General features: G+C 33.3%; 1 protein-coding gene across 4 annotated transcripts in view; it reads left to right on the forward strand.

The window, feature by feature from the left end:
- Window positions 1-24138, forward strand: part of EPHA7 (EPH receptor A7) — a 192924-nt gene that overhangs the window by 67153 nt on the left and 101633 nt on the right. For all 4 annotated transcript variants that reach the window (XR_003550634.1, XR_003550635.1, XR_003550636.1 and 1 more), the window contains exons 4-5: window positions 1251-1406; window positions 2442-2777. Coding sequence is in view for 1 of the 4 variants with exons in the window: in XM_006156112.3 (XP_006156174.1) it covers window positions 1251-1406; window positions 2442-2777 (492 nt within the window). In the remaining 3 variants the exon portion in view is untranslated. The remainder of the gene's footprint in view (window positions 1-1250; window positions 1407-2441; window positions 2778-24138) is intronic.

The raw sequence follows: 24138 nt of genomic DNA on the forward strand, positions 1-24138 counted from the left end.
ACTCACTTTTTTCCCTAAAGTTCATGCCATCTAAATAAGATAGGACTGTTTCTGCTTCCCATCTTCAATAGAAAAAATAGAATTATTTTTCTGAATACTGCCCAAGTAAAGAATATTAAACTTGCAAATAACAAAGTAGAAACAAAAATTGAATTCATATTAAATATTCACTAATCTTTCTTTGTGGATATTATTTGTTCTTTTTTATTAAATGTGTTGCCAAAGCTAAATAGTCATTCAATAAGTGTGATGGGTACATGAATCTATTCAATAGATTCAATGTATAATACTGCCAATTAGTAAAAAGAACCTGTTGAAATAATGAAAATTTAACTTGCTAAATTTTTATTTGAAGTTAAATATTACTATGTAAAATGTCTGGTGATAGTAAATGGCACATACTTACATAATTTAATGAAATATCAAAATTAATAAGAGCATCTTCATTAGGAGCTGACAGATACTCTCTGCACATCTTTGGTCACTTCGAGAGCAGTTGCTGTGTTACTGTGACTGCACCCTAGACCTCTCCCAGCATGAGGAATAGGGCATGGTCTATTAACAGTTGGTGGCTTTTTGCTTGTTTCTGGTGAGGGTGCTATCTCCTATTCATAAGATCTCGTGAATTTTAGTATCAGGAAAATTCACCTAATGAAAAGAAGCTTCTCTTATAACTTAGATGGATTAAACTTATGTCTTCTAGTTTATGTAAAGTTTTTAGGGATGTATTTGTATCATTTTTTTAAAGTAAAATTTTTATGTCTTTACTATTAGTAGTCTGATAGTTAAAAATATATTAGTATTTTTCAACCTGAACCAAAATAACACATAAATGTTAATTTCTAGCTACATTAGAATAAGAAAGCATAACTATGAAGTGTGCTAATGTAAACCAATAAGCAAGTTAATTATGTCAAAATCAAAGTTAAAATTGAATTCAATATGCACCTTAAATATCTTAAAATTTTGTCTAAATAAATTATGCTCACATTCAATTTTGAACTCCAGACTTTGGAATGATGCCAATTATAGGTGCAAATTGTCCTATTATTTTTGTCATTATTTTGTTTTAAAATATAGTATTATAACAACATATTTACAATATATACAATAAAACAAATAGTTTATCTCAAAGATCTTGCTTTTCACAAATAAAGTTTACTATTTTATTTTTTGGTAAATTTTACTAGAATTTTTTAAAGGTCTGTTTGCTCTCATGTTTCTATTTTTGTATTCTTTTGTTTATCCAGCCTGTGGTCGTGGGTTCTACAAATCTTCCTCTCAAGATCTTCAGTGCTCTCGTTGTCCAACTCACAGTTTTTCTGATAAAGAAGGCTCCTCAAGATGTGAATGTGAAGATGGGTATTATAGGGCTCCATCTGACCCACCGTATGTTGCGTGCACAAGTGAGTCTATGACATGAAATCTAAAAGGTCTCTCAGATCCTTTCCACTCATTTGGTTATTGTAACCTCATTGAGATAGATATGAATATAACCGTGAATCTATTCTTAATTATTCTTGAATTTTCTTGTGAGCAAATAAGGTTAAATAATGATATAAAATATATATCCTATATCTATTTCAGTATAATTTTCATAACTACAAAGTTAAGACGCATTTTAATAACATTTTTCACATGTTTCTAATAGGATCATAAATAAAAAGTTATTAGACTGTACATGGATATGAAGTGTGATTAAAAAGTAATGGTTTCTGAATTAAAATTTCATCACTAAATAGAGCAAATCTCACATCTTGGTGCTTCAATTAATGAATGTTTGAGAGACCCACATCCAAAGCTAGAGCTAGACCTTACTATAAATCATTCTGAGTACATTAAAAATGAATAAATGTATTCTCTGTTATATGGCTAAAAGGCAAACTATTTTTAAACAACTGCACAACTCTTTTTTAAGTGTTTTAACTTTTCTCTTTAATTGCTTGGAAGAAAAATAACTCAAGACTGTGACAAAAGTACAGACAGTTGTTACACTATTTTCATTTTGACATATTAAGTGGAAAATAAATAAGTTCTTTTGCCAAGAAAATTCAAGGAGGCTTTTTTGTAACTTTTCTAGTGAAGGTAATGAAATGTTTGTGAATGAAAGTTTTTCAATTCATTCTCTCTTTGGTATTTGAGTACTAGGTGGGTTTTTGTTTTGTTTTGTTTTGTTTTAAAGTATACTTACTTATTCAGCCAGAGATAGACAACGTCCCATGACAGAGTCCTGCCACACTGCAATCAGGTCAACTCAGGATTCAAACTCTGGTCTTTTCCATATGGCTCCCGTTTTGTGCAGCAGCATCCTACCACCTGCACCTATGCAGCCAGGCCTGAGCCACTAGCATAATGCCCAACATAGATTCTTTTGTTCTCTGCATTTGTATGTTTTTTATTTTCTATTTTTGCTTATTTGCTTATTTATTTGGTTTCCAAAGGGCCTCCATCTGCACCACAGAACCTCATTTTCAACATCAACCAAACCACAGTAAGTTTGGAATGGAGTCCTCCTGCAGACAATGGGGGAAGAAACGATGTGACCTACCGGATATTATGTAAGCGGTGCAGTTGGGAGCAGGGTGAATGTGTTCCCTGTGGGAGTAACATTGGATACATGCCCCAGCAGACTGGATTAGAGGATAACTATGTCACAGTCATGGACCTGCTAGCCCACGCTAATTACACTTTCGAAGTGGAAGCTGTAAACGGAGTTTCAGATTTAAGCCGATCCCAGAGGCTCTTTGCGGCTGTCAGTATCACCACTGGTCAAGCAGGTATGTCTTCACTGAATGAATAATGTAACTGCATAAGTGAGGCGTCACACTGAATATTTAACTAACTGCCACAAAGAAGTTGATTTTTCCAGCTTCTCGATTGTTTATACCTTTGGTACCTTGGTATTTCTCCTGTGATGGGTTAAATCATTACTATATTCATTAACATCTCCAGAGATCTGGCAGGAGAGATACAATAGGATATTGTAACAAGTGAAGACTACTCTAGGATAAGCAACTTTGTTGAAAGATCTTGAGGAAAGTGAAAGGATTGGGTAAAGATTAGGTGCAGGATATTGCTCACATGTTTACTTTTGTATAGTGTAAGTTCTTGGTTAAAATCTACATGATAAAATTAGGAATAAGGAAAAAGAGTGAACAGCACTGTGTCACATACCATTAAACCATTTTTTTTTTATTCTTCAATATGATCTTTGTAATAGATGGCAAGTCTGCATTTAAATTTGCATGAGGGAATATTTTCAGTTCGTCCATAGATTTGCGACAAGATCAATGTCCATAATATTGCCATAAGTACTTGAGAGATATCATGAGGATTTCAAAAGATATTACATAACCATGATAACTGTGAACTTGTAGCTTAGCCCAGAAACAGTTTTTATTTATTTTCTTAATGGCATTTGAGATGTCAAGCTCAGTCATTCTTTGTTGTGGTAAGTTTGCTTTGGAAAGTACACCTCAGGAAGGAAGTTTCAAGAAATTGAAGTCTTTCTAAACTTATTTCAGAAAGATCTTATTACTGAACTAAGCGTCTGGAATTGGGGATTTCTTCAACATTTTGAAAAATTATTGCTGCTGAAGGAAGATGCGGTGTAAAGGTAGTCTAGTGCTGCATTATTGTCAGTAGTAAAACTGAATCTTCACTGGAGTACCAAGTTGCATGACCATCATAATAGGCTTATCACAGGGTCCTCTTGGTATTTGTCTGTCTGAAATCAACTAGTATTATCTCAGATTCCTGGGTGCAAACTAATTTATTTTTTATTTCCATGGCAATTTTAACAGTATGTTACCTTTTAAAACTTTATCTGCCTGATGAAAACTATGCATCTGGTTTCTTGCTTCCCATTAACTTTTTAAAAACAAATTGCTGTCATCACAAGGTATTTTGACTTGTGTTGCTTTATATTGAAATTTGTCATCATAACTTTACAGTGAGTGGGTTTGAAATGTTTTAACTTATGATTTTGACATTAGGGCTATCTTTTGTAAGCATTAATTGAAACTCTTAGGTCTACTAAACTAGGATAACTTTGTTTTATTTTTATTCATTTCAAGAATGAGTGACATTTTAAATTTTTTTTAATACAATCTGAAGATACAGAACTGATATCACCAATAAATGTTCCCAAATAGGCCACTTTTGGGGATTCTTTCCTTGTTTTTTGAAGGTCTGTTGTTGAATTGTTCAAGTTAATACAACACAAACTAAATAGGTCATACATTTCTGAATCAAATATCTCATAATAGCCAGATAAAACAACTTTGGGTATTGATTTTCTTCTGGTTAAGCCAAACTTTTAGTTTTTTCTTGAATATAAGTGAATTTTATGGTATATAAATTATACCTCAATAAAAATAATAATTAAGAAAATAATAAATATAATGTTTATTTTAAAAATAAATGATAATAAAGCTTAAAAATACCTAGATTTGGGGGCTAGCAGGTGACAGGGTAGTATGATGCTAGACTCCCACATAGCTGACCATGGTTCAAGTCTGGACCTGGAGGCTTGCTTTCCATCTTTCTGTCTGTCTCTTTCTGATCAAATTAACAGAAAAGGAACTACAGGATTTTGGGCACTGCTGCCTACACATACAGCATTTTTCAAGCCTTCAGAGTAGAGCCCAGGCATTATCAATCATGTGGAATCTAGCTCCCTATGCACTTAGCCACTGCACTATGGAACCACCAAAATTTTATGTTTTAACAGACATCTGGAATATGTTAGAGACCATTGTTCTATTGCATTTGTTTCGAGCATTTTTGCTTTTTTTTCTGGAAGGGAAGGGGTTGGTTAAACACCTAAGTTCATAGCTATCCATACAAACCTGCAATAATCCTTGAGATTCTCATTTTTCATTAACCAGACAGTATCGCTGCCAGTATAGTTTATACTACAATCACTTTATTAATTTACATATGAATATTTGGTAAGTTCTCCTCAACTGCAGTCCATCAAAGCCTAGGATATAAAGTTTTATTATGAGAATTTGTATGTATCTGGAAAACGATAGAGAGTAAGGATGGAAAGTAATCAGCCAATGTTTGGAAAGTACCATGTTAACTTTGTAGTTCCTTTTCCGTTAAGTTTGGAATCTGCAGCTGAAGTCCTTACAGCAGTGTATGAGAGTGGCAGTGCATTGAACCCCTTGCCCTTACCCAGGGGAGGAGTAGAGACATTGGGTTAAGGGACCTCGTTTCCTGCTCCTAGTCTGGTCCTATGAATTACATGCTTTTGAAGTAGATCATAAAAGTTCTATATGAATACAAATGGGGATTAAAAATAACATACCTTCCTATACCTTCCTGTTGTATAACCGTATTAAAAAAAGAGGACGATAGGAAAAAACTTAAAAATGCTCTATTCTTATAAAAATTCTAGTTCAGTCAACAGCAAAATAAATGGCAAAGTCAGTATTTTATGTAAGTCTTTGAAAATTTGCCATGGCCAAATACACTAGCAACTTAATCTGTTACAATATGAGGGAAAATACTGGGAATTAAGAATTAGCAATTATATTTTATAATATTGAAGGAGGAAGAAGTTAATTCTGTATGGTCTGTAAAAAAATATGACTATTATTTGCCAGAAATTAGCTTAAGACTGAGTTCTTTGTGTGCTTTTTGTTTGTTTATTTGTTTGTTTCTTTTAGAGATCTTCACTATGGGACGCATGTGCTCACTGAGAGAGAGAGACAGAAAGCGAGATATCACCTTTAGATGGGATGGCCATGCTGCAATCCCTTCTCCTCCATTTTCCTCTCGAGATTTTGGGTATGCACACACACGTACCTGGTTTTAGTTTCAAGGCACTCTGTCTGAATCTCAAACTGCAGTCGACTATGCAGGAGTCCAGCAACATAACCATTACTCGATCTACCAGTTCCAAACCTGAGTTCTTGTTTAAACCAATAATTTTAGCTTTAAGATAATACTTCCGTAAATGATATATAACTAGCGATCTTTCCATACTCTTTGTATTTTCTTACCACAAATATAAAACATACATGAGATGGCTTAAATATACATTATTTTTATTTTGGGGGTGGTTGTTAGGAATTATATTGACCTATTACCGCTAAAATCATAGAGATCAAGCTTATATATATTGGAGATTTTTCAAAATATGCAAGTGATTGGGAAAGAATATGCATTTAGTTTATAGTTATAATCCTCATTCTTCCTAAAATTGGAAGACTTTATTAAATATAGTCTCAATAATAACTTAAGTATTTTTAAGCACTAACTATTTGAATACTACTTTTAGAATCTTAATTCAGTCATTTGTACTAAGTGTCAAGTGTGTGTCAAGCACCATGGGAGATCGAAGGTTACGCTGATAAAGGATGGTCTTTTCCTCACAAGTCCATGGTGTAGCAGATACTTGTTTAGTTATATTAAGACATCTAACAATAGGACACTTGACTTTAATGTAATACATGCTGACAGCATTAGGAACAAAATATGGAAACACTGAAGAATGACTCATTCTATCTGTGGAAAAAAAGGAGTTCTTGCAGAAAGGATGGCAGTCAATCTAGAATTTCAAAATAGATATGGTTTTTAAGGTGGAGGACAAATCATAGCCTCGGCTCTCAAGAGGACCACATCCCCTCCCTCAATGGAAACATTATAATTGCTCCATTTTACTTCCCCTTACCACAGTAGCACAAAAATGGTCTACAGAAGGACAGAAGGTAATAAAACAGATTACCTGAAAATTACTCTCTCTCCTTATGCCATCCTTCACTCTGTGCTTATTTAAACATTTTTTAGCTTTACCAAAGAAAGACAATATAAAATTATAACATGTGAATTTCCCCCTGAAGGATCAATGGGACATAGCAGCCATCCTTCAGGTCAAGAACTATGCCATTTTATCTATGTCAACATCATCTAACTTAGTTCCTCTGCAATAAAAAGAATGTTGTGGAATTAAGGCAAGTAGAAAAAAGTAGTCATATTCAAGAAAAATTCTATCACTGTATAAGAATGAAAGCATTGCGAGATTAATGAAAAGATGAGTTGAAGTTAGATGACATAATTACATGATTTTAGAAAAGTTACTTCACTCCTTTGAACTTGAATTTTCTCCTGAAATGTATCATACTTTTTGACTTTTTGACTGAGCTTCTAGCTTAATACCAGTTACACTTATTAGAATTAAAAAGTATGTGTCTACAAAAATTATATAAATAATAACAACAACAACAATTGCTATTTGTTGAACATATAACTTATTTTTGGTACTTTTAAAATGTAAAACTTTCATGAAAGCTGAGTCATTGTGACTCAATAGTCCCTTTAGGCAGCAGAGAGGCCTAGGATAGAAGACGACTAAGAGAAAAATCTTATATCCATAATTAAATGGACAAAATAATATGAACTGTATCACTGCTGAAAATTATTAATGGTTTAGTATTATGTGTCCATATAATGTTAATGGCATTGATAACCATTGTAGTGCTCTGGGGGGGCACTGGGTGGGAGTATGAATGAAAGTTAAGATTTCTTGGAAGAGGATGTGGGTTTCCTTACTTGGGCTCTCCAAAAAGCACACCCCTAAATGGAGGTTATTGTGCAGGGATTTTGTTAGGAAGAGCACTTGGGATCAATCCCTTCAGAAGAGAAGGGAAGGAAGTAAGACTAAACAGAGGGGAAGATGATCTATGTGTATGTGTCTCTCTAGACTCCTCAGCCAACTCCATGAGGAGCTCTTTACCTCTAATGAACCTTTAGGTTTTCCCAAAAGAGTTTAATACCTCTGTGCTGTCCAGACATTAGCTGTAGGTTTCCCTAAACAGAAGCAAGGTATTATTTTTCAGAAAAGAAAATTGTAAAGGAGGTAGGGAAATGAGATCTGTTTTCTTATAGTTATTACAGCAGCTGGGAAAATAATTTTAGTTTTTCACTAAGGTGAATGTGGACAGCGCATTATAAGATTGATCCATTGCAGATAGTTAAGTCATGCGAAAGAATGAGAAGGGCAAAGTTCAGGGTATGTTTAGAAAATGGTTTAAAATGGATGAATACAGATTGTGAGAAGGTCTAGTGAGGGTGTTTTTTAAATTTTTTATTTATTAATTTTAATTATTATTTACACATTTAATTGCAATACTTCATTTAGATTGTAAAGAGATTTTACCTGGCATGATATATGCCTTATTATTTTATTTTATTTTTTTGGAGAAGTTTTTGCTATAGGGCACGTGCACTCGCCAGAAAGACAGAGACAGAAAGACAGAAAGCAAGAAATCACCCCCTAGCGGGGATGGCCATGCCACAATCCCTTCTCCTCTCTTCTCTTGGGATCTTGGGCATGCACGCACACGTGTCCAGCATGAGTTTAAGCCACTGGGTCTGGGACTCCAACCACGGTTGTCTACATGGAAGTCTCTATACTTTATGTTAATTTTTAGGAAAATAGTATTTCTTTTTTTTTTTCTTTTTGGAGAGATTTTTGCTATAGGGCACATGTGCTCACCAGAAAGACAGAGAGAGAGACAGAAAGACAGAAAGCGAGAAATCACCCCCAGGGGGGGAGGCCATGCCGCAACCCCTCCCCCTCCATTCTCCTCTTGGGATCTTGGGAACACACACACATGCACCTGGCATGAGTTTAAGCCACTGGGTCCGGGACTCAAACCGTAGTCGACTACATAGCCATTACACCAACTGCTGGTCTTGGAAAATAAAATAATATTTCTAATAGACCATGGGGGAACCTGGTTATTTTTGAACAGGCAAGTGACATAAAGACCGTTGTTTAATTTAAACTTTTGTGTATCTTCCAGAGTTCCTTTGATGTTTGGCATACTATAGTTTGTGTTTCTAAAAAAAAATTTCTTCTGCTTAGCCTTAATTCTTATAAAAAAATATATATAAAGAAGACCTTTTCTGAAAATATGAGAAACATCAGAAAAATTGGTGGCCAGGTTTCTTTTCTTTACCTCATTATCATTTTATTGTATATAAATGGTTTACATGGCATTCAAATACATTATCCATCAAAGTTTTATGTAAATTTTTGTAGTTGATAAGTACTGAAACCATTTTACTAGGAGCAAATTGAGGGTTACAGTGTGACTTCAGAAAGGTTACAGGAGTAAATTGTATAGTGATGTTCCAAATTATTGCAATCAAATACACCACTTACCTCACAGGTACTGCTTATGCAATCTTGTCATAGACTACCGCTGTAAAGAATTTAGCTCCATAATCCATTACATGGGAACTGGCAGATGGAGTCAACGGTCAGCGAAAAGTGAAATGGAACCTACTAAAAAGCAATAGCTCCTGAGGATATTAATAGCAAATATAATCTCTGGAAAATAGCATTGGTAGCTATAGTATTTGCCTGCTGCATGTGATATATTTTGACCTTTCTTTAAAATAGTCCTGCATATTTAAATCTAACTAATTTTACCATGGTTTTCAATGCCCAGATCTGATTTCTCAGCCAAAATAAAGATTTGTTTTCTATTCCCTTTTCTTTGATTTGTAATGTTTATATAATGTTTCAAATAAAACATAGCCATAGAGTCATATGATATAACAGTATACATAAGCAAAATTATACCCAAAAAAGACAGTACCAAAAGTCATTTCATTTATTTGACAGAAATAGCTTTACTCACATGAATTAATGTGACTCAGCTGTGGCTGTGACTTTCATAAATTAACCCACATCATCTCTTTTCAATGATTTAAAATGGGCACACATCAAGTTATATGTCCTTTAAATAAAATAAATGAACTCCATTGTATATTTTTGTACTTCTCAAGAATTTATAAGCTTGTTTTATATTTTAAGAAACATGATATTAAGAAAATATATTTTCTTGTTTGAGAGCATTTATAAAGTAATACTATGTGCAGCAATTTCTATAGGATGAAACCAATCTAATTGTTTCATCTCTAGGTTAAAAAAAGATACAAATTCAAAAAAGAAAAACCACTTTACAGAAATAGTGTTAATGTTGTTAAAACATATTTCTCCACACACCTACGCCATCTGAAGTAGAAAAATAAATTGAATAAAGTCCTTTTAACAGAAATCATTCAAAATGCTCATTTCTATTACGTTTTTAGTCATTATAAATGTGAGGTATCTGAAAGAGCAGGACTTAGTTATGTTAATTCATGCCACAGGGTATGACATTTTAGTAATTTATATGCTTTGCTTAACAAGAAAGAGTTTTATACTGTTAGTGGAATTTAATTCTTCAATATTTATGTATTTTTGTGACACCATAAATGTTAAGATAGGCATACAGACATATTTAAATGTTTTCTGTAATGGCTATCAGTAATTAAAACACACAAAAAGAAGTTTCTTTAGATATTTTTACGATATTAATTAAGGGAAATGTAACCATATTTGCATTAATAATGAAAACTAGGATTTATTGAGTTCTTTTGATCATTTTACATGTAAAATTGTATATATTCACACAATATCTTCATGTTCCAAACTTATAATGGAAGTTTGAGAGACAATTACATTTTTTTGATATAGCCCTGCAGTAAGTAACTCATGTGTTTATAATATTCTTCATATGTTAGTTAAATTAATTTTACTGTTGGACTTCACATTGTAAAAAAACTAGTGTTACCTCTATTCCTATCCTTAAGCCCCTGTAACATCAAATCTAGGAAGGTTCTTAGTTAATATTTATTGAATAAATATATGAATTTTTACATATTATAATATGAATATAGACTTTGTAAGATTATCTAGATTAATGTAGAAGCATTACTCTAGTACAAATGATATAGTATTATTTAAATTATGCAATGAATATATAGGATAGGAATTCAAGTATAGGACCTGTGATTTTCATGTAACTTGAAACTACAAATATATTGAAAAATTTTAAGTGAGTTTCCAACCATAACTTGGCATATAAACAGAAATCTAGAACAGAAGTATAATCTTAATATAAAATATCAAACTCTTAAAATTCTTCATACTTGAAAATTTGCGGCAATATTATTAACATCTGTCTTTTATATGACAATGAATATAGTAGACACATGAGCAGAGACCAAGATTGGAGATTTTCTCATTAGTTTCTAAGACATATGACTCCAAATTTTCATATATAATTTTAATATTTCTGTAGCCTTTGAAATTGTACATTTTTGTAGTTCTAATATTTTTGTACTTTTGTAGTCATGTTATAGTTGAAGACATCACACATAGCATGCTAAGACTTTCCTCAGGTAAAACATATATAAGCAAATACCTCTAAGTAACCTGTATTCTCATCTCCACGCCTTTACCTTCACATCCCAGCTCTCTGTTCACCTGTTTTAGTATCTTTGGGAGTTGTAAAATCTATGCTTTTCTGACACTGTAAATATTTGTAATCAACTATTTACGCTTATGTTGGACTTAGAGTGCTAAGTGGAGATGCGTATTGTTCTATGGATGGGTTCTTTGTTGACATTTGAAAGAAATCTAATAGAAGGTGTCTTAAGTAGCATCTCATAATTTCAATTTAACACCTCTTTATATTTTCTTAAACTCAGATCTCCAATTTATTATTTTGTGAATAATAATATTTAAGTGGCTAGGAAGCAAGATTTACTTTGCATAAAAATGGAATTGTGTCCTTCTAAAGTGTTCATGTTGATGGCCTTATCCCCAGTGTGACTGTATTTAGAGATAAGGACTATAAGAAAGCAACTTAGGTTAAATGAAGTCAAGAATTGGAACCCTGACCTGATAGTATTAGTAGCCTTAAAAGAGACATTGGAAGAACTCTCTTCGTCTTCTCAACTTCTGTTTCATACTCTAAGGAAAGATCATCTGATCACAAACAAAAAGGTTGCCATCTATAATTCAGAGAAAGAGGTCTCACTAGAAACTTACGCCTGTGGACCCTAACGTGAAACTCCTAGCCTCAGAAATGTGAGAAAATATATTTTTCCTTAAGCCACCGCTTGTGCAGTATTTTGTTACAGCAGCCCATGCTGACTAAGATAACTTTTTATTTCTTTGAAACTTAAATTTGTAACTTGCTTAATTTAAGCCTTTCCGTCAAAAAAAAAAATTAAAAAAAGTAACTGTCCATGAAGGTCATTATGGAACAGTACATAATGACAGAATTATGTAAAGTCTTTTTTTTTTCTGTGTTGCCCTTAATAGAAGACATTTTATTTTACTATTGTCAGTTTATTGAGTTTATAGAGAGGTAGGGCACTGAATAATGCATCCACTAAAATAATATTTATAAGGAAATAATAATTTTACCTCTAAAATAAAGAAGTTTATTTTTATGAGATATTGAAAATCTGTTTTAAGTAAAATATGACTAAAAAGACCACCCACTCTCTCCTTTTATGGGGAAAATACAAAAAGTAAGTTAACAACAGGGTCTTAAATAGAACATACAGTATTTTTATGGGTATAACGTTAGGTTATACGAAATCCACTTCCCCTTTTGGAGAAGTTATAAATTACGAAATAACAAATATTTTACATAGTAGTATTACAATACTGAGACTACAAATGAATACATTTTAATTATTTTCACTATGAATTGAATCAAGGAGTAATTTATAGTTAATCATTTGTTGACCAAAACCAGTTACCTGATTTATTTGGTTTCACTATCCAAACAGGTTTTGAGCTGTGAGTTGTTAATTAGTTCTTACATAACAAGCTATCACACCAATTGCTCTAAGTGTTATTAAAGCATTGGCACTGTGGAGAAAGACACAGTTTCAGAAAAATTCCATTTAACAGCAAGAAATCAATAAGCTGCCTTTCAGAGAATGAAAAACCAGTTCATGGTAATTTCATCCATTATTCATGTATAGATGAATATGCATTATGTGAATTGGTAACGATGATGATAATAATAATAGAAACCTTGGCCCATACACTTGAAGTGCATATTCAGGTTTTCCCTCCAGTACCAATTCCTGTGCTCTGCTCCCCTACACACACATTTCAAAACATGAATCGACTAAGAAACATATCCTCGAAAAAGGTGGATGATCTTTACAGTGGCAAACATTGAGTTGTCCTCGTTTCAGTACCAATGTTAAAGACAGTAAATGTTGATTATGTTATTACTTGGTTTGCTGATGATGAATTGAAGCAAATTTGTTTCAGACAAGCAATCTGGTGGAATGATGCAAAGCTATCCAAAAAAACATCTGTACTAATCCACCAACGCAGTAAATTAGAGCTACAGGGAACAGACATTGATCCACGAGAATCATTAACGGTTTTAACCAACTGATTCAAGTAATAGGGTAAAGGAGAGAACACTATCAAGATCTTGCTTTTCAGATCTGTTGATTACAACTGCAAAAGCTTGACTGTTACTTGTTTCACTTTCAACTGTTTTTATGACTTGGGTTCCCTTTGTACTGTTGTAAACAATGAACAAGGATCGATGAGGAGGTAAAAACCCAGAAAAATTATCCAAACGTCCTGTACTTCATTTACAAAGATGTCAATCGCAAAAGGAGAGATAATTACTGCAACCCACAAAATTAATCAGGGACAAAGTAGAACAGATGATGTATCTTCTGTGACAAGATTCATGGCAGAGATGTACATATAGACCTGTAACTGCTTGCCTTGTTCAAGACTCAGGGACTACAGGAGACTTGTGAAAAATAATTAGCATAGATTTCCAGCACACAGTTCTTAATTATCCATAGCATGTTGACATCAGATAATTAGTGTCCCAATTTTTAATACTATGTGGTCATTAACTTCATCACATAGAAAGATGCAGAACATTGTCTGAACGTAGCATTCATATTGTCAATTAATTATATATGATGATAAAAGCAGACATTGGTTAGGCCATACTACCCTTATGTTAGTCAGATGTTGCTAATACACAAATACAGCACCCTTACATCTAGTTTCATCAGGCTATACCATAAGCAATATGATGAATTTATCTGTATAGATGTGACAGTAATACATACTTTATATATATTTTATCAGCACATACACATTTTGAAAAAAGTGTAGGATGTTAGGATGGTTGTAAGACTCAAATGTTAAATTCAGGAATTATAACCATATAGACAGTGTTCCAAAAAATTAGCCTTCCTCAGAAAAGAAATTGGACCTACAATGCAAAACTTTGACAGAAAAATGTTGAGGAATACCAACCATCTACGAGCTGGCAGAATATCCAAAGCATGTGATGAAGGCCGAAAAAGAGTGGTCAGCTTAGTTGGCTAAGAGGGTTGTCACAGTAGCCAGAGTCAAATAAAGTTTTCAGTCAGTCAGTTGTAGAGTCAAATGTCACAAGAGGTCAATCCAATGAAGATAGAAAGTCCATTAGATCTGATCATTTGTAGCCATGAGAAACAGTTTTACTAGACAACTTGAGGTAGAAAATATCATCATCATATTTTCCACGGTTGAAAACAAAGCCTAATGCTATGGCATATGTGGTGTAAGTGCTCAGTGTCAGCTGAACTGAATTGTAATAGATTACTTTTTATGCTGATTTCATACAACATTTATCAAACTAGTAAAAGACTTTAAGACAGAGAATGAGTCTGAATTTTGTTAGGAAAAAATTACTGCCTTTGCTCTTTTCTAATACATTATCATAACCTTTTTTCTCCTTGTTTTGACATCTCATCCTGTTTTCTTACATTCCTGACATCACTAAGAACCCAAATTTAGCCTCACATAAATTTCATTCTTGAGACTTGATAATGTCAGTAATAGAGGTCATGAAAGGAAAGATGTTAATTCTCTACAGATAAACTGCATTTAAGCCATCTCTCATTTCATATATTAATTATAATTGTATAGTAAAGGCTATAAAATCGAATGAGTGGTTGCACACCTCTCATAGACTAGGTCTGTTACTAGTTATAATCACATACACACATATGTGTATATATATTTATATATAATTAGGAAGTTATAGTTTATGTCACGCTTTTTGTTTTCACATTGTTCTGTCCCAAGTCTTTTTTCTTCTTTTCCACAAGCGGTTTAATTTATGCACCATATCATGTGCTTAGGAAAATAGAAGAACCACCGAAAAATTTGAAACTTTTATTTTTGCTATTTTCATTATTTGTTAACACTGCTGATATATCTTTGTTTTTTTATTTTCAGTCACATTTCCTTTATCTTTAAAAATTACATGAACAAAGAAAGCCAGAATGCTATTTCAGCAAGCCTTGGATATTCATATAATCTATATGTCACTTGTGGTGCACCTGCTGCATTAAATACTGGTGTTATGTTTGAAAGGATACTAACTGACCTCCTTTTAGACTGCTGTCTGGCTACTTTGATGTTTCATTATTTTCTCCAATCTGGGGATGAAATGGATGAATGCATCTTAATTATAGTGTCCTGGTGACTCTTTTTTCAGACTATTTTTTTCTGGACCAGCATCAACTAATCTGACAAATCATGAACAGTTTGCTTTATAGTTTGGTTGGGATTAAGTTACTAACTGGAACCTGCTGAGAACGTAAAGAGCAGTCAGTGTCTTCTGATAAAATGCATTGGGTGTTTGCTATGTCTGTTTTCAATTTTAATCTGTAACCTTTAGGAATTGAGAACTATAAACAGATAATTCTCTGACAGATGTGTTTTTATACATGTATTTATAGTACTTCAAACACAAACTCTGTGTATTAAATACAATCTTTGTGCATCAAACTTATTAATTTAAAATCTGCATCATGCGTTTATGTATATGAATGCTCTTGAATCTGGACTTTAAACCATGTGGAAAGAACTGCTATGTAAAATTGATTTTTGTTTTTAAAAGCTTTAGACATATTTCTTTATTAGAGCTAGGTTAAAACATTTACATTTGGGCTTTTAATTGTCTACAGGTGAGAGTGAGAAATACATTTTTATTATTTCAATTATCTTTTAATTTAAAGGGTTTTTATGTGATTTTTCAATGGATAGATTGTTGACAGATTTTAATTCAAACTTTCTTTTTTGAAGTTTAAATTAAAAAGCATTAATTTTGGGAAACATCACACAATTTTTTGTGTGTAATGATAAATCAACAGTATTTTAATGTTTTCAAAGAACAAAATATTTTAAACTTTTCTGCTAAGGTTATTTTTTTTTTCTTACAGTAATCTTGTTTTTGAATTCCATTTGCTGTCTACTAGATAACATTGTTTTTCCATTCAGCATTAAGCTTGTTCCTTCAGACCAAAAAAAATATCTTTTTTCTTCATCCAAGCCAATGAAAGCATGATGTGTTCATTAGTTAGAGCAGGCAATATATAAAGCCAAGTTTTCCAATAACTGTCATTTAATTGGACATTTTGTTTCATCTGTCTGCTCTTACGTGTGTAATAAACATATGTAAAAGAACTCAACATGGGAATGAGATTTAGTATCCCTCTGGGTAACTAAAATTACTCTACTGTTGTTATAAAATACTGTTTTTATTGTTCTTAGACTGTAAATAAATGTATTGACAGTAAAGAATTAACAGCACATCTAGGAAGACTTTATTTAATAATGATGATATAAAATACTTCTTGTTCCATTCAATTTATCTAATTTATAACTCTGTTTGATTACCCCAGCATGCCTTTCATCTGTAAGAATTGCACCCTGGGGATGAGTCAACTTATTAATTCATCACTTGCCTTCTTTTATGGCTGTAATTCCCATCATAGTATGAGTATAGAGTGATATTCTCTTATGAAAGCTGCCAGCCAACTGGTTCCAGTCTAGTTGACCTTTTATTTGTAACCATGATCCCAGCGGTTGTTCTATTGGCTCCTGTGTCCACATTACAGTCTCTGTTTTCGCCTTATGGAATCATGATCAGGATAGGACAGCAAGAGTGAATTCCATACCTGTGATTACAGAGTTTTAAAAAGAGGAAAGAACTGCTTCAAGTTAACCTGTAGACTTTTTAAAAATAGCTTTTGATTTATCTGTCATATGATCCATCAGCAATGAATAATTTTCATGGAAGGTGCACTTTAATTACATTCCCATTTGACTTGCATTATCAAGCCCTATCTAGGTAATTAATCTCACCAAGTATCCAATTTCGGCCTTTATTGCTGGCAGGCAGACCTCCTGAATTATGTGTGCTTGAATGGGTCTTGGGACTTTTTCACCAGGCACACTCTGAAAGAGATCTGAGGCCTTCCATATACTGGAACTGTGCCTGAGAAGTTTTTCATTTAGATCGTAAATATATTTACACAGTCTAAGAAATCTACCAATTATGTAACCATGAAAACTATTAAAATGGAGGCATCCTTCACTTTGGGTGTAGCCAATCTGCATGTCATCTTGTATATGGGAGGAGTACATGCTAAATTATTTACTGTAGCTAACATCTGCATCAGTTGGCTGATGTAAGTTTGCTAACGATGCCACCTAAACTTCAGCATGTTCATTTAGTTCAGGATTTAAGGTTTGTATGAATTGAATATTTAGGTTAAAGATGTTTAGATGAAAATTGGAAGCATTTATAATTTACATCTACCTTATATTTACTCATAGTTTATCTCTGTAACTTCATTCTAAATTGAAAGATACTACATTTCTTATATTACCTCTAAATTTTCATTTTGATATTTTTATTCCTTAATTTCACACACATTATTATTAAATGTCAGTGATCTTACTTGTTTAGTTCACACACACACACACGTGAAAAGATTACATTTTTGTTATAGTCTCGTTTTATAATCTGGTGTAAAAATATAAAAGTGGTTTTTGATTTTCAGGTTTAGAAGGTTTAGTAAATAGAGAGTTTTACTTCTGGGGACAGACTTTTCAAAAAATTCTGGGAGTTCCTTGAAAATCAAAGTAAAATATAGAGTATACAGATATACTGTTTGAAAGTAAATATCTGGCATTATTTTAAACAATAGGCTATCTGATATGCAAATGGGATGGCAGTTCAATCTTTAGTATACTAAATAGGCTGTCCTTACAAAGTAAGACATTTTTGGAAAATTTGAACTGATGATACTGAGAAAAAGACAAATCCTTTTCCAACTCATTCTATCACCTTCAAATAACTCTATAATTATCTGCCTTTAGGCCTGACTTTTCTCACTAACTCCTATCTCTATCTCCACAAGATTTCTATGGATTGCCTTAATAAATATACCATCAAACCAAACTTTATACAGCTAACATCTAACTTCATTTTTTAATGTCAGAATGTATAGCTTTAATTTGACCCTTTTTTATGAAATTAACTAAACACATTTTAATGTAATATATAAATATGAGTCCCTAAAGCTTTACCATTTTTATAAAAAATTATGTGGCACTTCTTTATCTAAATATTAGTTTCTCTTGTCACTTAGAAATCAATCTTCAATTTTTTACAGTGGTTTTATTCTAAGAACATCTTATTATTGATAATATTTCTAAAATGGAGATGTAATGTTTTAATTTTATAATGTTTTCACTATGTATTTGTTTACAAACTGCCTGATAGGTTAAATCAGAATTAAAATGGACCATTAAGTTTTATTATTGAATGATTCACTTTGTGGGTTCCTCAGTAAAATATGTATATACACACATACATATACACATATACACACAGATATGTGTGTATCATGTTATGTGAATATGAATGAATTTATATTGTAGTTTTCAAAAATTTGCTAGAGAGGACCTGCACTCACCAGAGAGAGAGAGAAAAAGTGAGAAAGCACCCCCCATGGGAATGTACAGGCTGCAGTTTCTTCTCCATTTTGCCTTTCGGGGTTTTGAGTACAGTGCACAGACATCCAGCATGTTTTTCAAGTCACTCGGTTCAAGACTCAAGCCACACAATCAGCCATGTGGCAAGCTGCCTTCACCACTACACCAGCAACTGGCCCTATACTATACATTTTTAAAGAAATTGTTTCCTTTATAAACATAATATTACCATATACTTCCACTAATAATTAGGCAGATATAGCCAAATCACGAGTTCATGGCTTTTTAACATCTGTCGCTATATTTAGTTATTTTTGGAACCTCTGAATCATTACCGTTTATATTTTTCTGTAATTGTTATTGTTCCCTGTAACACCATTTTGAATTGAAGTAGAACAAATATAATTAATCTAATGTGTACAGATAAAAGAATTGAGGCTTAAATAAGAGAGATTATTTGTGCAACATCATGTAGTGAATCAATGGGGCCTAACTTAGAATTTAGGAATGATTTGTTAATCAGAAACATTCCCTGAGTTATTTGCTTTACTCGCATACATATTTTTAGACATAGATTTTCCAATGTGTTGTCAAAAGTATTTCTTGCTTGGGTAGTTACATAGTCAATATGTATGTAGAGCTGAGAAGATTATTTTTCTACATCAAAATAAAATCAGTTTCTATATAATAGTGTATCTAGAGAAAGTTTGACCTAAAAGACATATCAGACAAGTTGGATATTGTATTTAGAATCAGAATGTTTGAATCCCAAGTTGAATAAGTTCCTTTTGACTTTAAGAAAGTAATGCAGTCTCTCTTTCTTACTATAAATCTTAGTATTACATAAAGCAAAAGATGAAAAAATATTTTATAAAATAAAAACCTTTTAGAGTTGTGCGTTGATGTTGCTATAATACCCTAGAAATGGAAATTTGGATATTGGTGCTATAAATCTAGGTGTGACAAAATGCCATCTTGGAACAATTGCAAAATAATGCTGATTATTATACATGACTAACACTGACTTCTTTCGTACAATATAAAGTTCTTTCAATAATTAGGACTACAAAAGGAAAATAAACTATTGAATATTCTTTAAATGAATAAGGTTGACAGTTACCCAGCTTTTGGGCAAAAATGTCACAGTTCAGAAAATTTCAGAAATTAATAAAAGGTATATTAAATATGATTAATTTCTAAAAGTTAACTTTGAATTCTTAAGTACTATCTCACTAAAAAAGTAAAAACTTACTTAGGTGCCAGCTTTTATATTGTTATACTTTTTTTAGAATTATTTTATTTAGCTTTATTTATTTATTTGTATATTTATTTTAATTTGACCAGAGAAGGACAGTATGAGAGACAGAAAGATGGAAAGTGAGAAAGCAAGCTGCCAGGTCCAGGACTTGAACCACAGTCAGCCATGTGGGAGTCCAGTGCCATTAACCACCACACCACCTGCCAGCCCAAATATTATTATACTTTTTAAAAATGATGCTAAGTATTCAAGTTATATTTTATTTCCATTCATTTTGAAATATTAAATTGTATGGTAAATGTTGGCACCTTATGATACCTTATGTGTACATGTGTGTATATGAAATTTAATTCTTAATTTGATTTTACATCAAATTTAACTCTATATACATGAATATGTCTATATTAAACATATAATTATAGCATAGACATAATATTCTTTACTTGTCTAATGAAGACATAGCTTTTCCCTTTATTACACTATTTACATTTTATTTTGAAGATAAAACAAGGTTAGAAGAGGATGATTTTATGGAAAGAACATTGAAAGTTTCCTAAAAGACAACAATCTGTAGTTGTTTAGGACTTCAGGAGTTGTCCTATGTCCACCACTATTAAACAATAAAGGGCCAGGGACTAGCAGTTGGCGTAATGGCTATATCGCTGGATTCCCATGTAGTCAACCGTGGTTCAAGTCCTGGACTCGGTGGCTTAAACTCATGCTGGGCACATGTGTGCGCATGCTCAAGATCCCTAGAGGAGAATGGAGGAGAACTGACTATGGCATGGCCATCCTCCCCGGGAGTGATTTCTCGCTTTCTGTCTCTCTGTCTCTCTCTGTCTTTCAGGCGAGTGTGCGCACTGTATACCAAAAACCTCTCAAAACAAAACAAAATTAAAAAAAAAAAAAGCAAAACACAATAAAGGGCCACCCAGTTGGCACGGTGGTTAAGGCTAATGGGTCCCACATGACTGATTGCACCAACTGAGTCCCAGACCACAGTGTGGAAAATGCACTGGGTGCATATGGGTGCATGCCCAACGTACTGAGAGAAGAATGGAGGAGAGGTAACTGCAGCATGGCTATCCTCCGAGAGAAATATTTTCTCACTTTCTCTTTCTCTTCCTGCCTATCTCTTTGGCCAGTGCACTATCGTGTAGCAAAGGGTTTTTTTGTTTGTTTATTTGTTTGTTTGGTTTTTTGGAGAGGTTTTAACGAGATAGCCATTACGCTAACTGCTGGCCCTTCTGTTTTTTTTTTTTTTTTGTTTGTTTGTTTGTTTGTTTGTTTTTTAAGGAAAGCATTAAGTGATCTATTTTTCTTTTTCATTGCTATTTAGTATTCAGATGTAGATGACACTTCCAGGAAATTTTAAGTAATTAGAAATATCCATCTTTGAAGTTTAAGCCCACTTCGGCCAAACATAGTATAAGGAAACTATGATTTATTGGAATATTGATTTGGCAATAAAGCTGAATTTCAGTGACTATGATGTGGCATGTAAGTATATTCCTTGCTGTGGTTCTTTATGAGTTTTGGGTACCTGGAGACTATTTTGTCTGTTAATGTATTTTATCAATTTCTTCTTTTCCATTGGCTCTTCCCGTTTGCCAGAAATGAACACTTCAATACATATACTTAAAATCTGCTTAAATTACTTCAAATTATTCACTTTTTAAAAAAGCAAGAATTAGGAAACCAAACCAAAACAAACAAACAAAAAAAGGAGAAATGAAGGAGAAGAACATGTTTTCCTCATGCATCTGAGCTGTGTAGAATAACCTATGACTAAAGTCCCAGTCTTCTCTTTACATCCGAAAATGGATCTCTACATCTTTTACATTTCTACTCTCATGGGTTTTTGGTGGGGATTATTGACAACATGATAATATCCTTGGGCTTCCTGTCCTGGGTTTTTATGTTGTTTGATGAGATACCTCCCTTTCTCTTTCAATCTCTCTCTCTGCCCTCCGTACTTTATTCCTCCCTTTCTCACTTTCTTCCCTCTCTGCTCTTCTTTTCTTCTTTCCTCCCTTCTTTCTTCCTTTTTTTCCCATTTTTTTTCTGGTGGCAAGGAACTAGGGACAGAGGAAAAGCAAACTACACAACAAAACAATTCTTCCAATGTCACCAGGAATATAAATGATGAACAGAGCAGGTTGTTCCCTGAGAACCCACTTCTTTGCCTCCAGGATGCTGCTGCTTTCTCAGTCCTGTGATATTTACTTTTTTCTCTGAGATATGTCTGACTTGAGAATTGCAGGTTTGACATCAGTGGGGAGAATAACAGCCTTGTATGTGACACTCTATCATTTGATGTAGAAAAAGATCGAAATAGTTTTTTTTTTTCCGCCAGCTCAATAAGACAGAAATCTCCTGATTATCTACTGAATACATATACACATCTGGGTTTTTTTGTTGTTGTTTTTGTTTTGAGAGATTTTTACTATAGAGCACACACACTTGCCAGAGGGACAGAGAGACAAAAAGTAAGAAATCACCCCATAGTGGTGATGGCTACGTCGCAATCCCTTGTCCTCCATTCTCCTCTCAAGAGTTTGTCCATGCGCACACATATGCCCAGCGTGAGTTTTAAGTAGTTGGGTCTGGGAATCAAACTGGAATCAACTCTGCAGGAGTCCAATAACATAGTCATTATACTATGTGCTGTTCACAAATCTGGATTTTTTTTTTAATATGCACATTTTGGGTACACACACACATATATGTATATATATAATATATATTCATATACTGTATGTATATATGTGCATATATATGTATGTATATGTAATATATACCTATATAATATATATACACATACTTCAGCCCCTTTTCGAAGAAATGCTTCTTTTGACACGTACAATTTTTCTTACATAAATAGTAGCACAATGTCCAACCTGATGTGAATTTGTAAAAGATTTATTTCTAAGGGTAGTATTAGCAAAGGAACTACCTACAGAAAAGATGACTCCTTTATTATCTATATTCCACATAATAAATAAAGTCTTTTATTATAGCCTTGCTCAATTAGTGTGTAAATACATTCACTTACTGAAAGATCGTGTGATTCTGACCTTCTGAAATGGTGTGTGATCACTAGAACCTTGCTTTCAATCACTGATAACCTTTGACATTATTGAGCAACCTTATCCATGAGGAGCTTTCGCTAGCATTCTTGTTCAGTCTCCTATGGGAGAAAGATGAGAGGTTGAATTGTGGATCTGAGGACAAAACAGCAATTCACCCTTCTGTTGTTTAAGGAATTTCTGTGAAGCTATGCACAGGGAGTGAATGTGCCTTCATCCAAATACAGTAAAACACCACCACCAGTCACTTTTGATTACTTATTTATTCTTTATATTTATGCATTTTTCCTGACTACGGAATCCCCATAGATGGCAAACATAAAGAATAGCTTGGCTATTATACGTTTCTTCATGATTTTTCTTCCTTTACTCTTCAATTTATATCACTTTAAACATCTTTCAAATTTATGATAAAAGTGCTAATTTGAAAGAAGCATGCCATTCAAAGCGAGAGGTTACTTTTGGCTCCCTAGCAGTAACTGCTATTCGAGGCTGACATTGGGGATGAACTGTTCATTTCCGTTCTTAAAAGGGGTAAAAGGCTTTGGACAGCTGTGCATTGGACTGCCCAGGAGGCTTTCAAGGTGCTGTACACACACATCTCATCAGTTTATGACATATGGCCTATAAATTGGGCCTGAAACTTTATGTAGGCCTTGCATTTGCCTGATTTACTGATAGTAAAGTCATTGAAGAGAGTGCGTAGAATATTCCTCTGGGGAACCTTAAAAATCAAGGTTGTACAAATGAAGAGGACTTCAAATGTTCATGGAACATGCACATTATGAAAAATCCATGCACGCATCTCAAAACTTTTAGAACCAAAATAAATTTATACTTTAATTCATATTTTCACAAATGTTTGAAGTCACCTCATAAAGTTAAGGAGTGGTTAGCTATTATTTTTTACTCTTGTATCAAAACACTTTACAGTAGTTAAAACATTTGAAAGTTTTTTTTTTTTTTGAGAGGTTTTTGCTATAGGGCGCGTGCGCTCGACAGACAGAGACAGAGAGACAGAAAGTAAGAAATCACCCCCCAGGGGGGATGGTCACGCCGCAATCCCTTCTCCTCCATTCTCCTCTCGGGATCTTGGGCAT

This window comes from Tupaia chinensis, unplaced genomic scaffold (genome assembly GCF_000334495.1).
Source record: "Tupaia chinensis unplaced genomic scaffold, TupChi_1.0 Scaffold000478_3, whole genome shotgun sequence".
In the NCBI taxonomy this organism is placed as follows: Eukaryota; Metazoa; Chordata; class Mammalia; order Scandentia; family Tupaiidae; genus Tupaia; species Tupaia belangeri.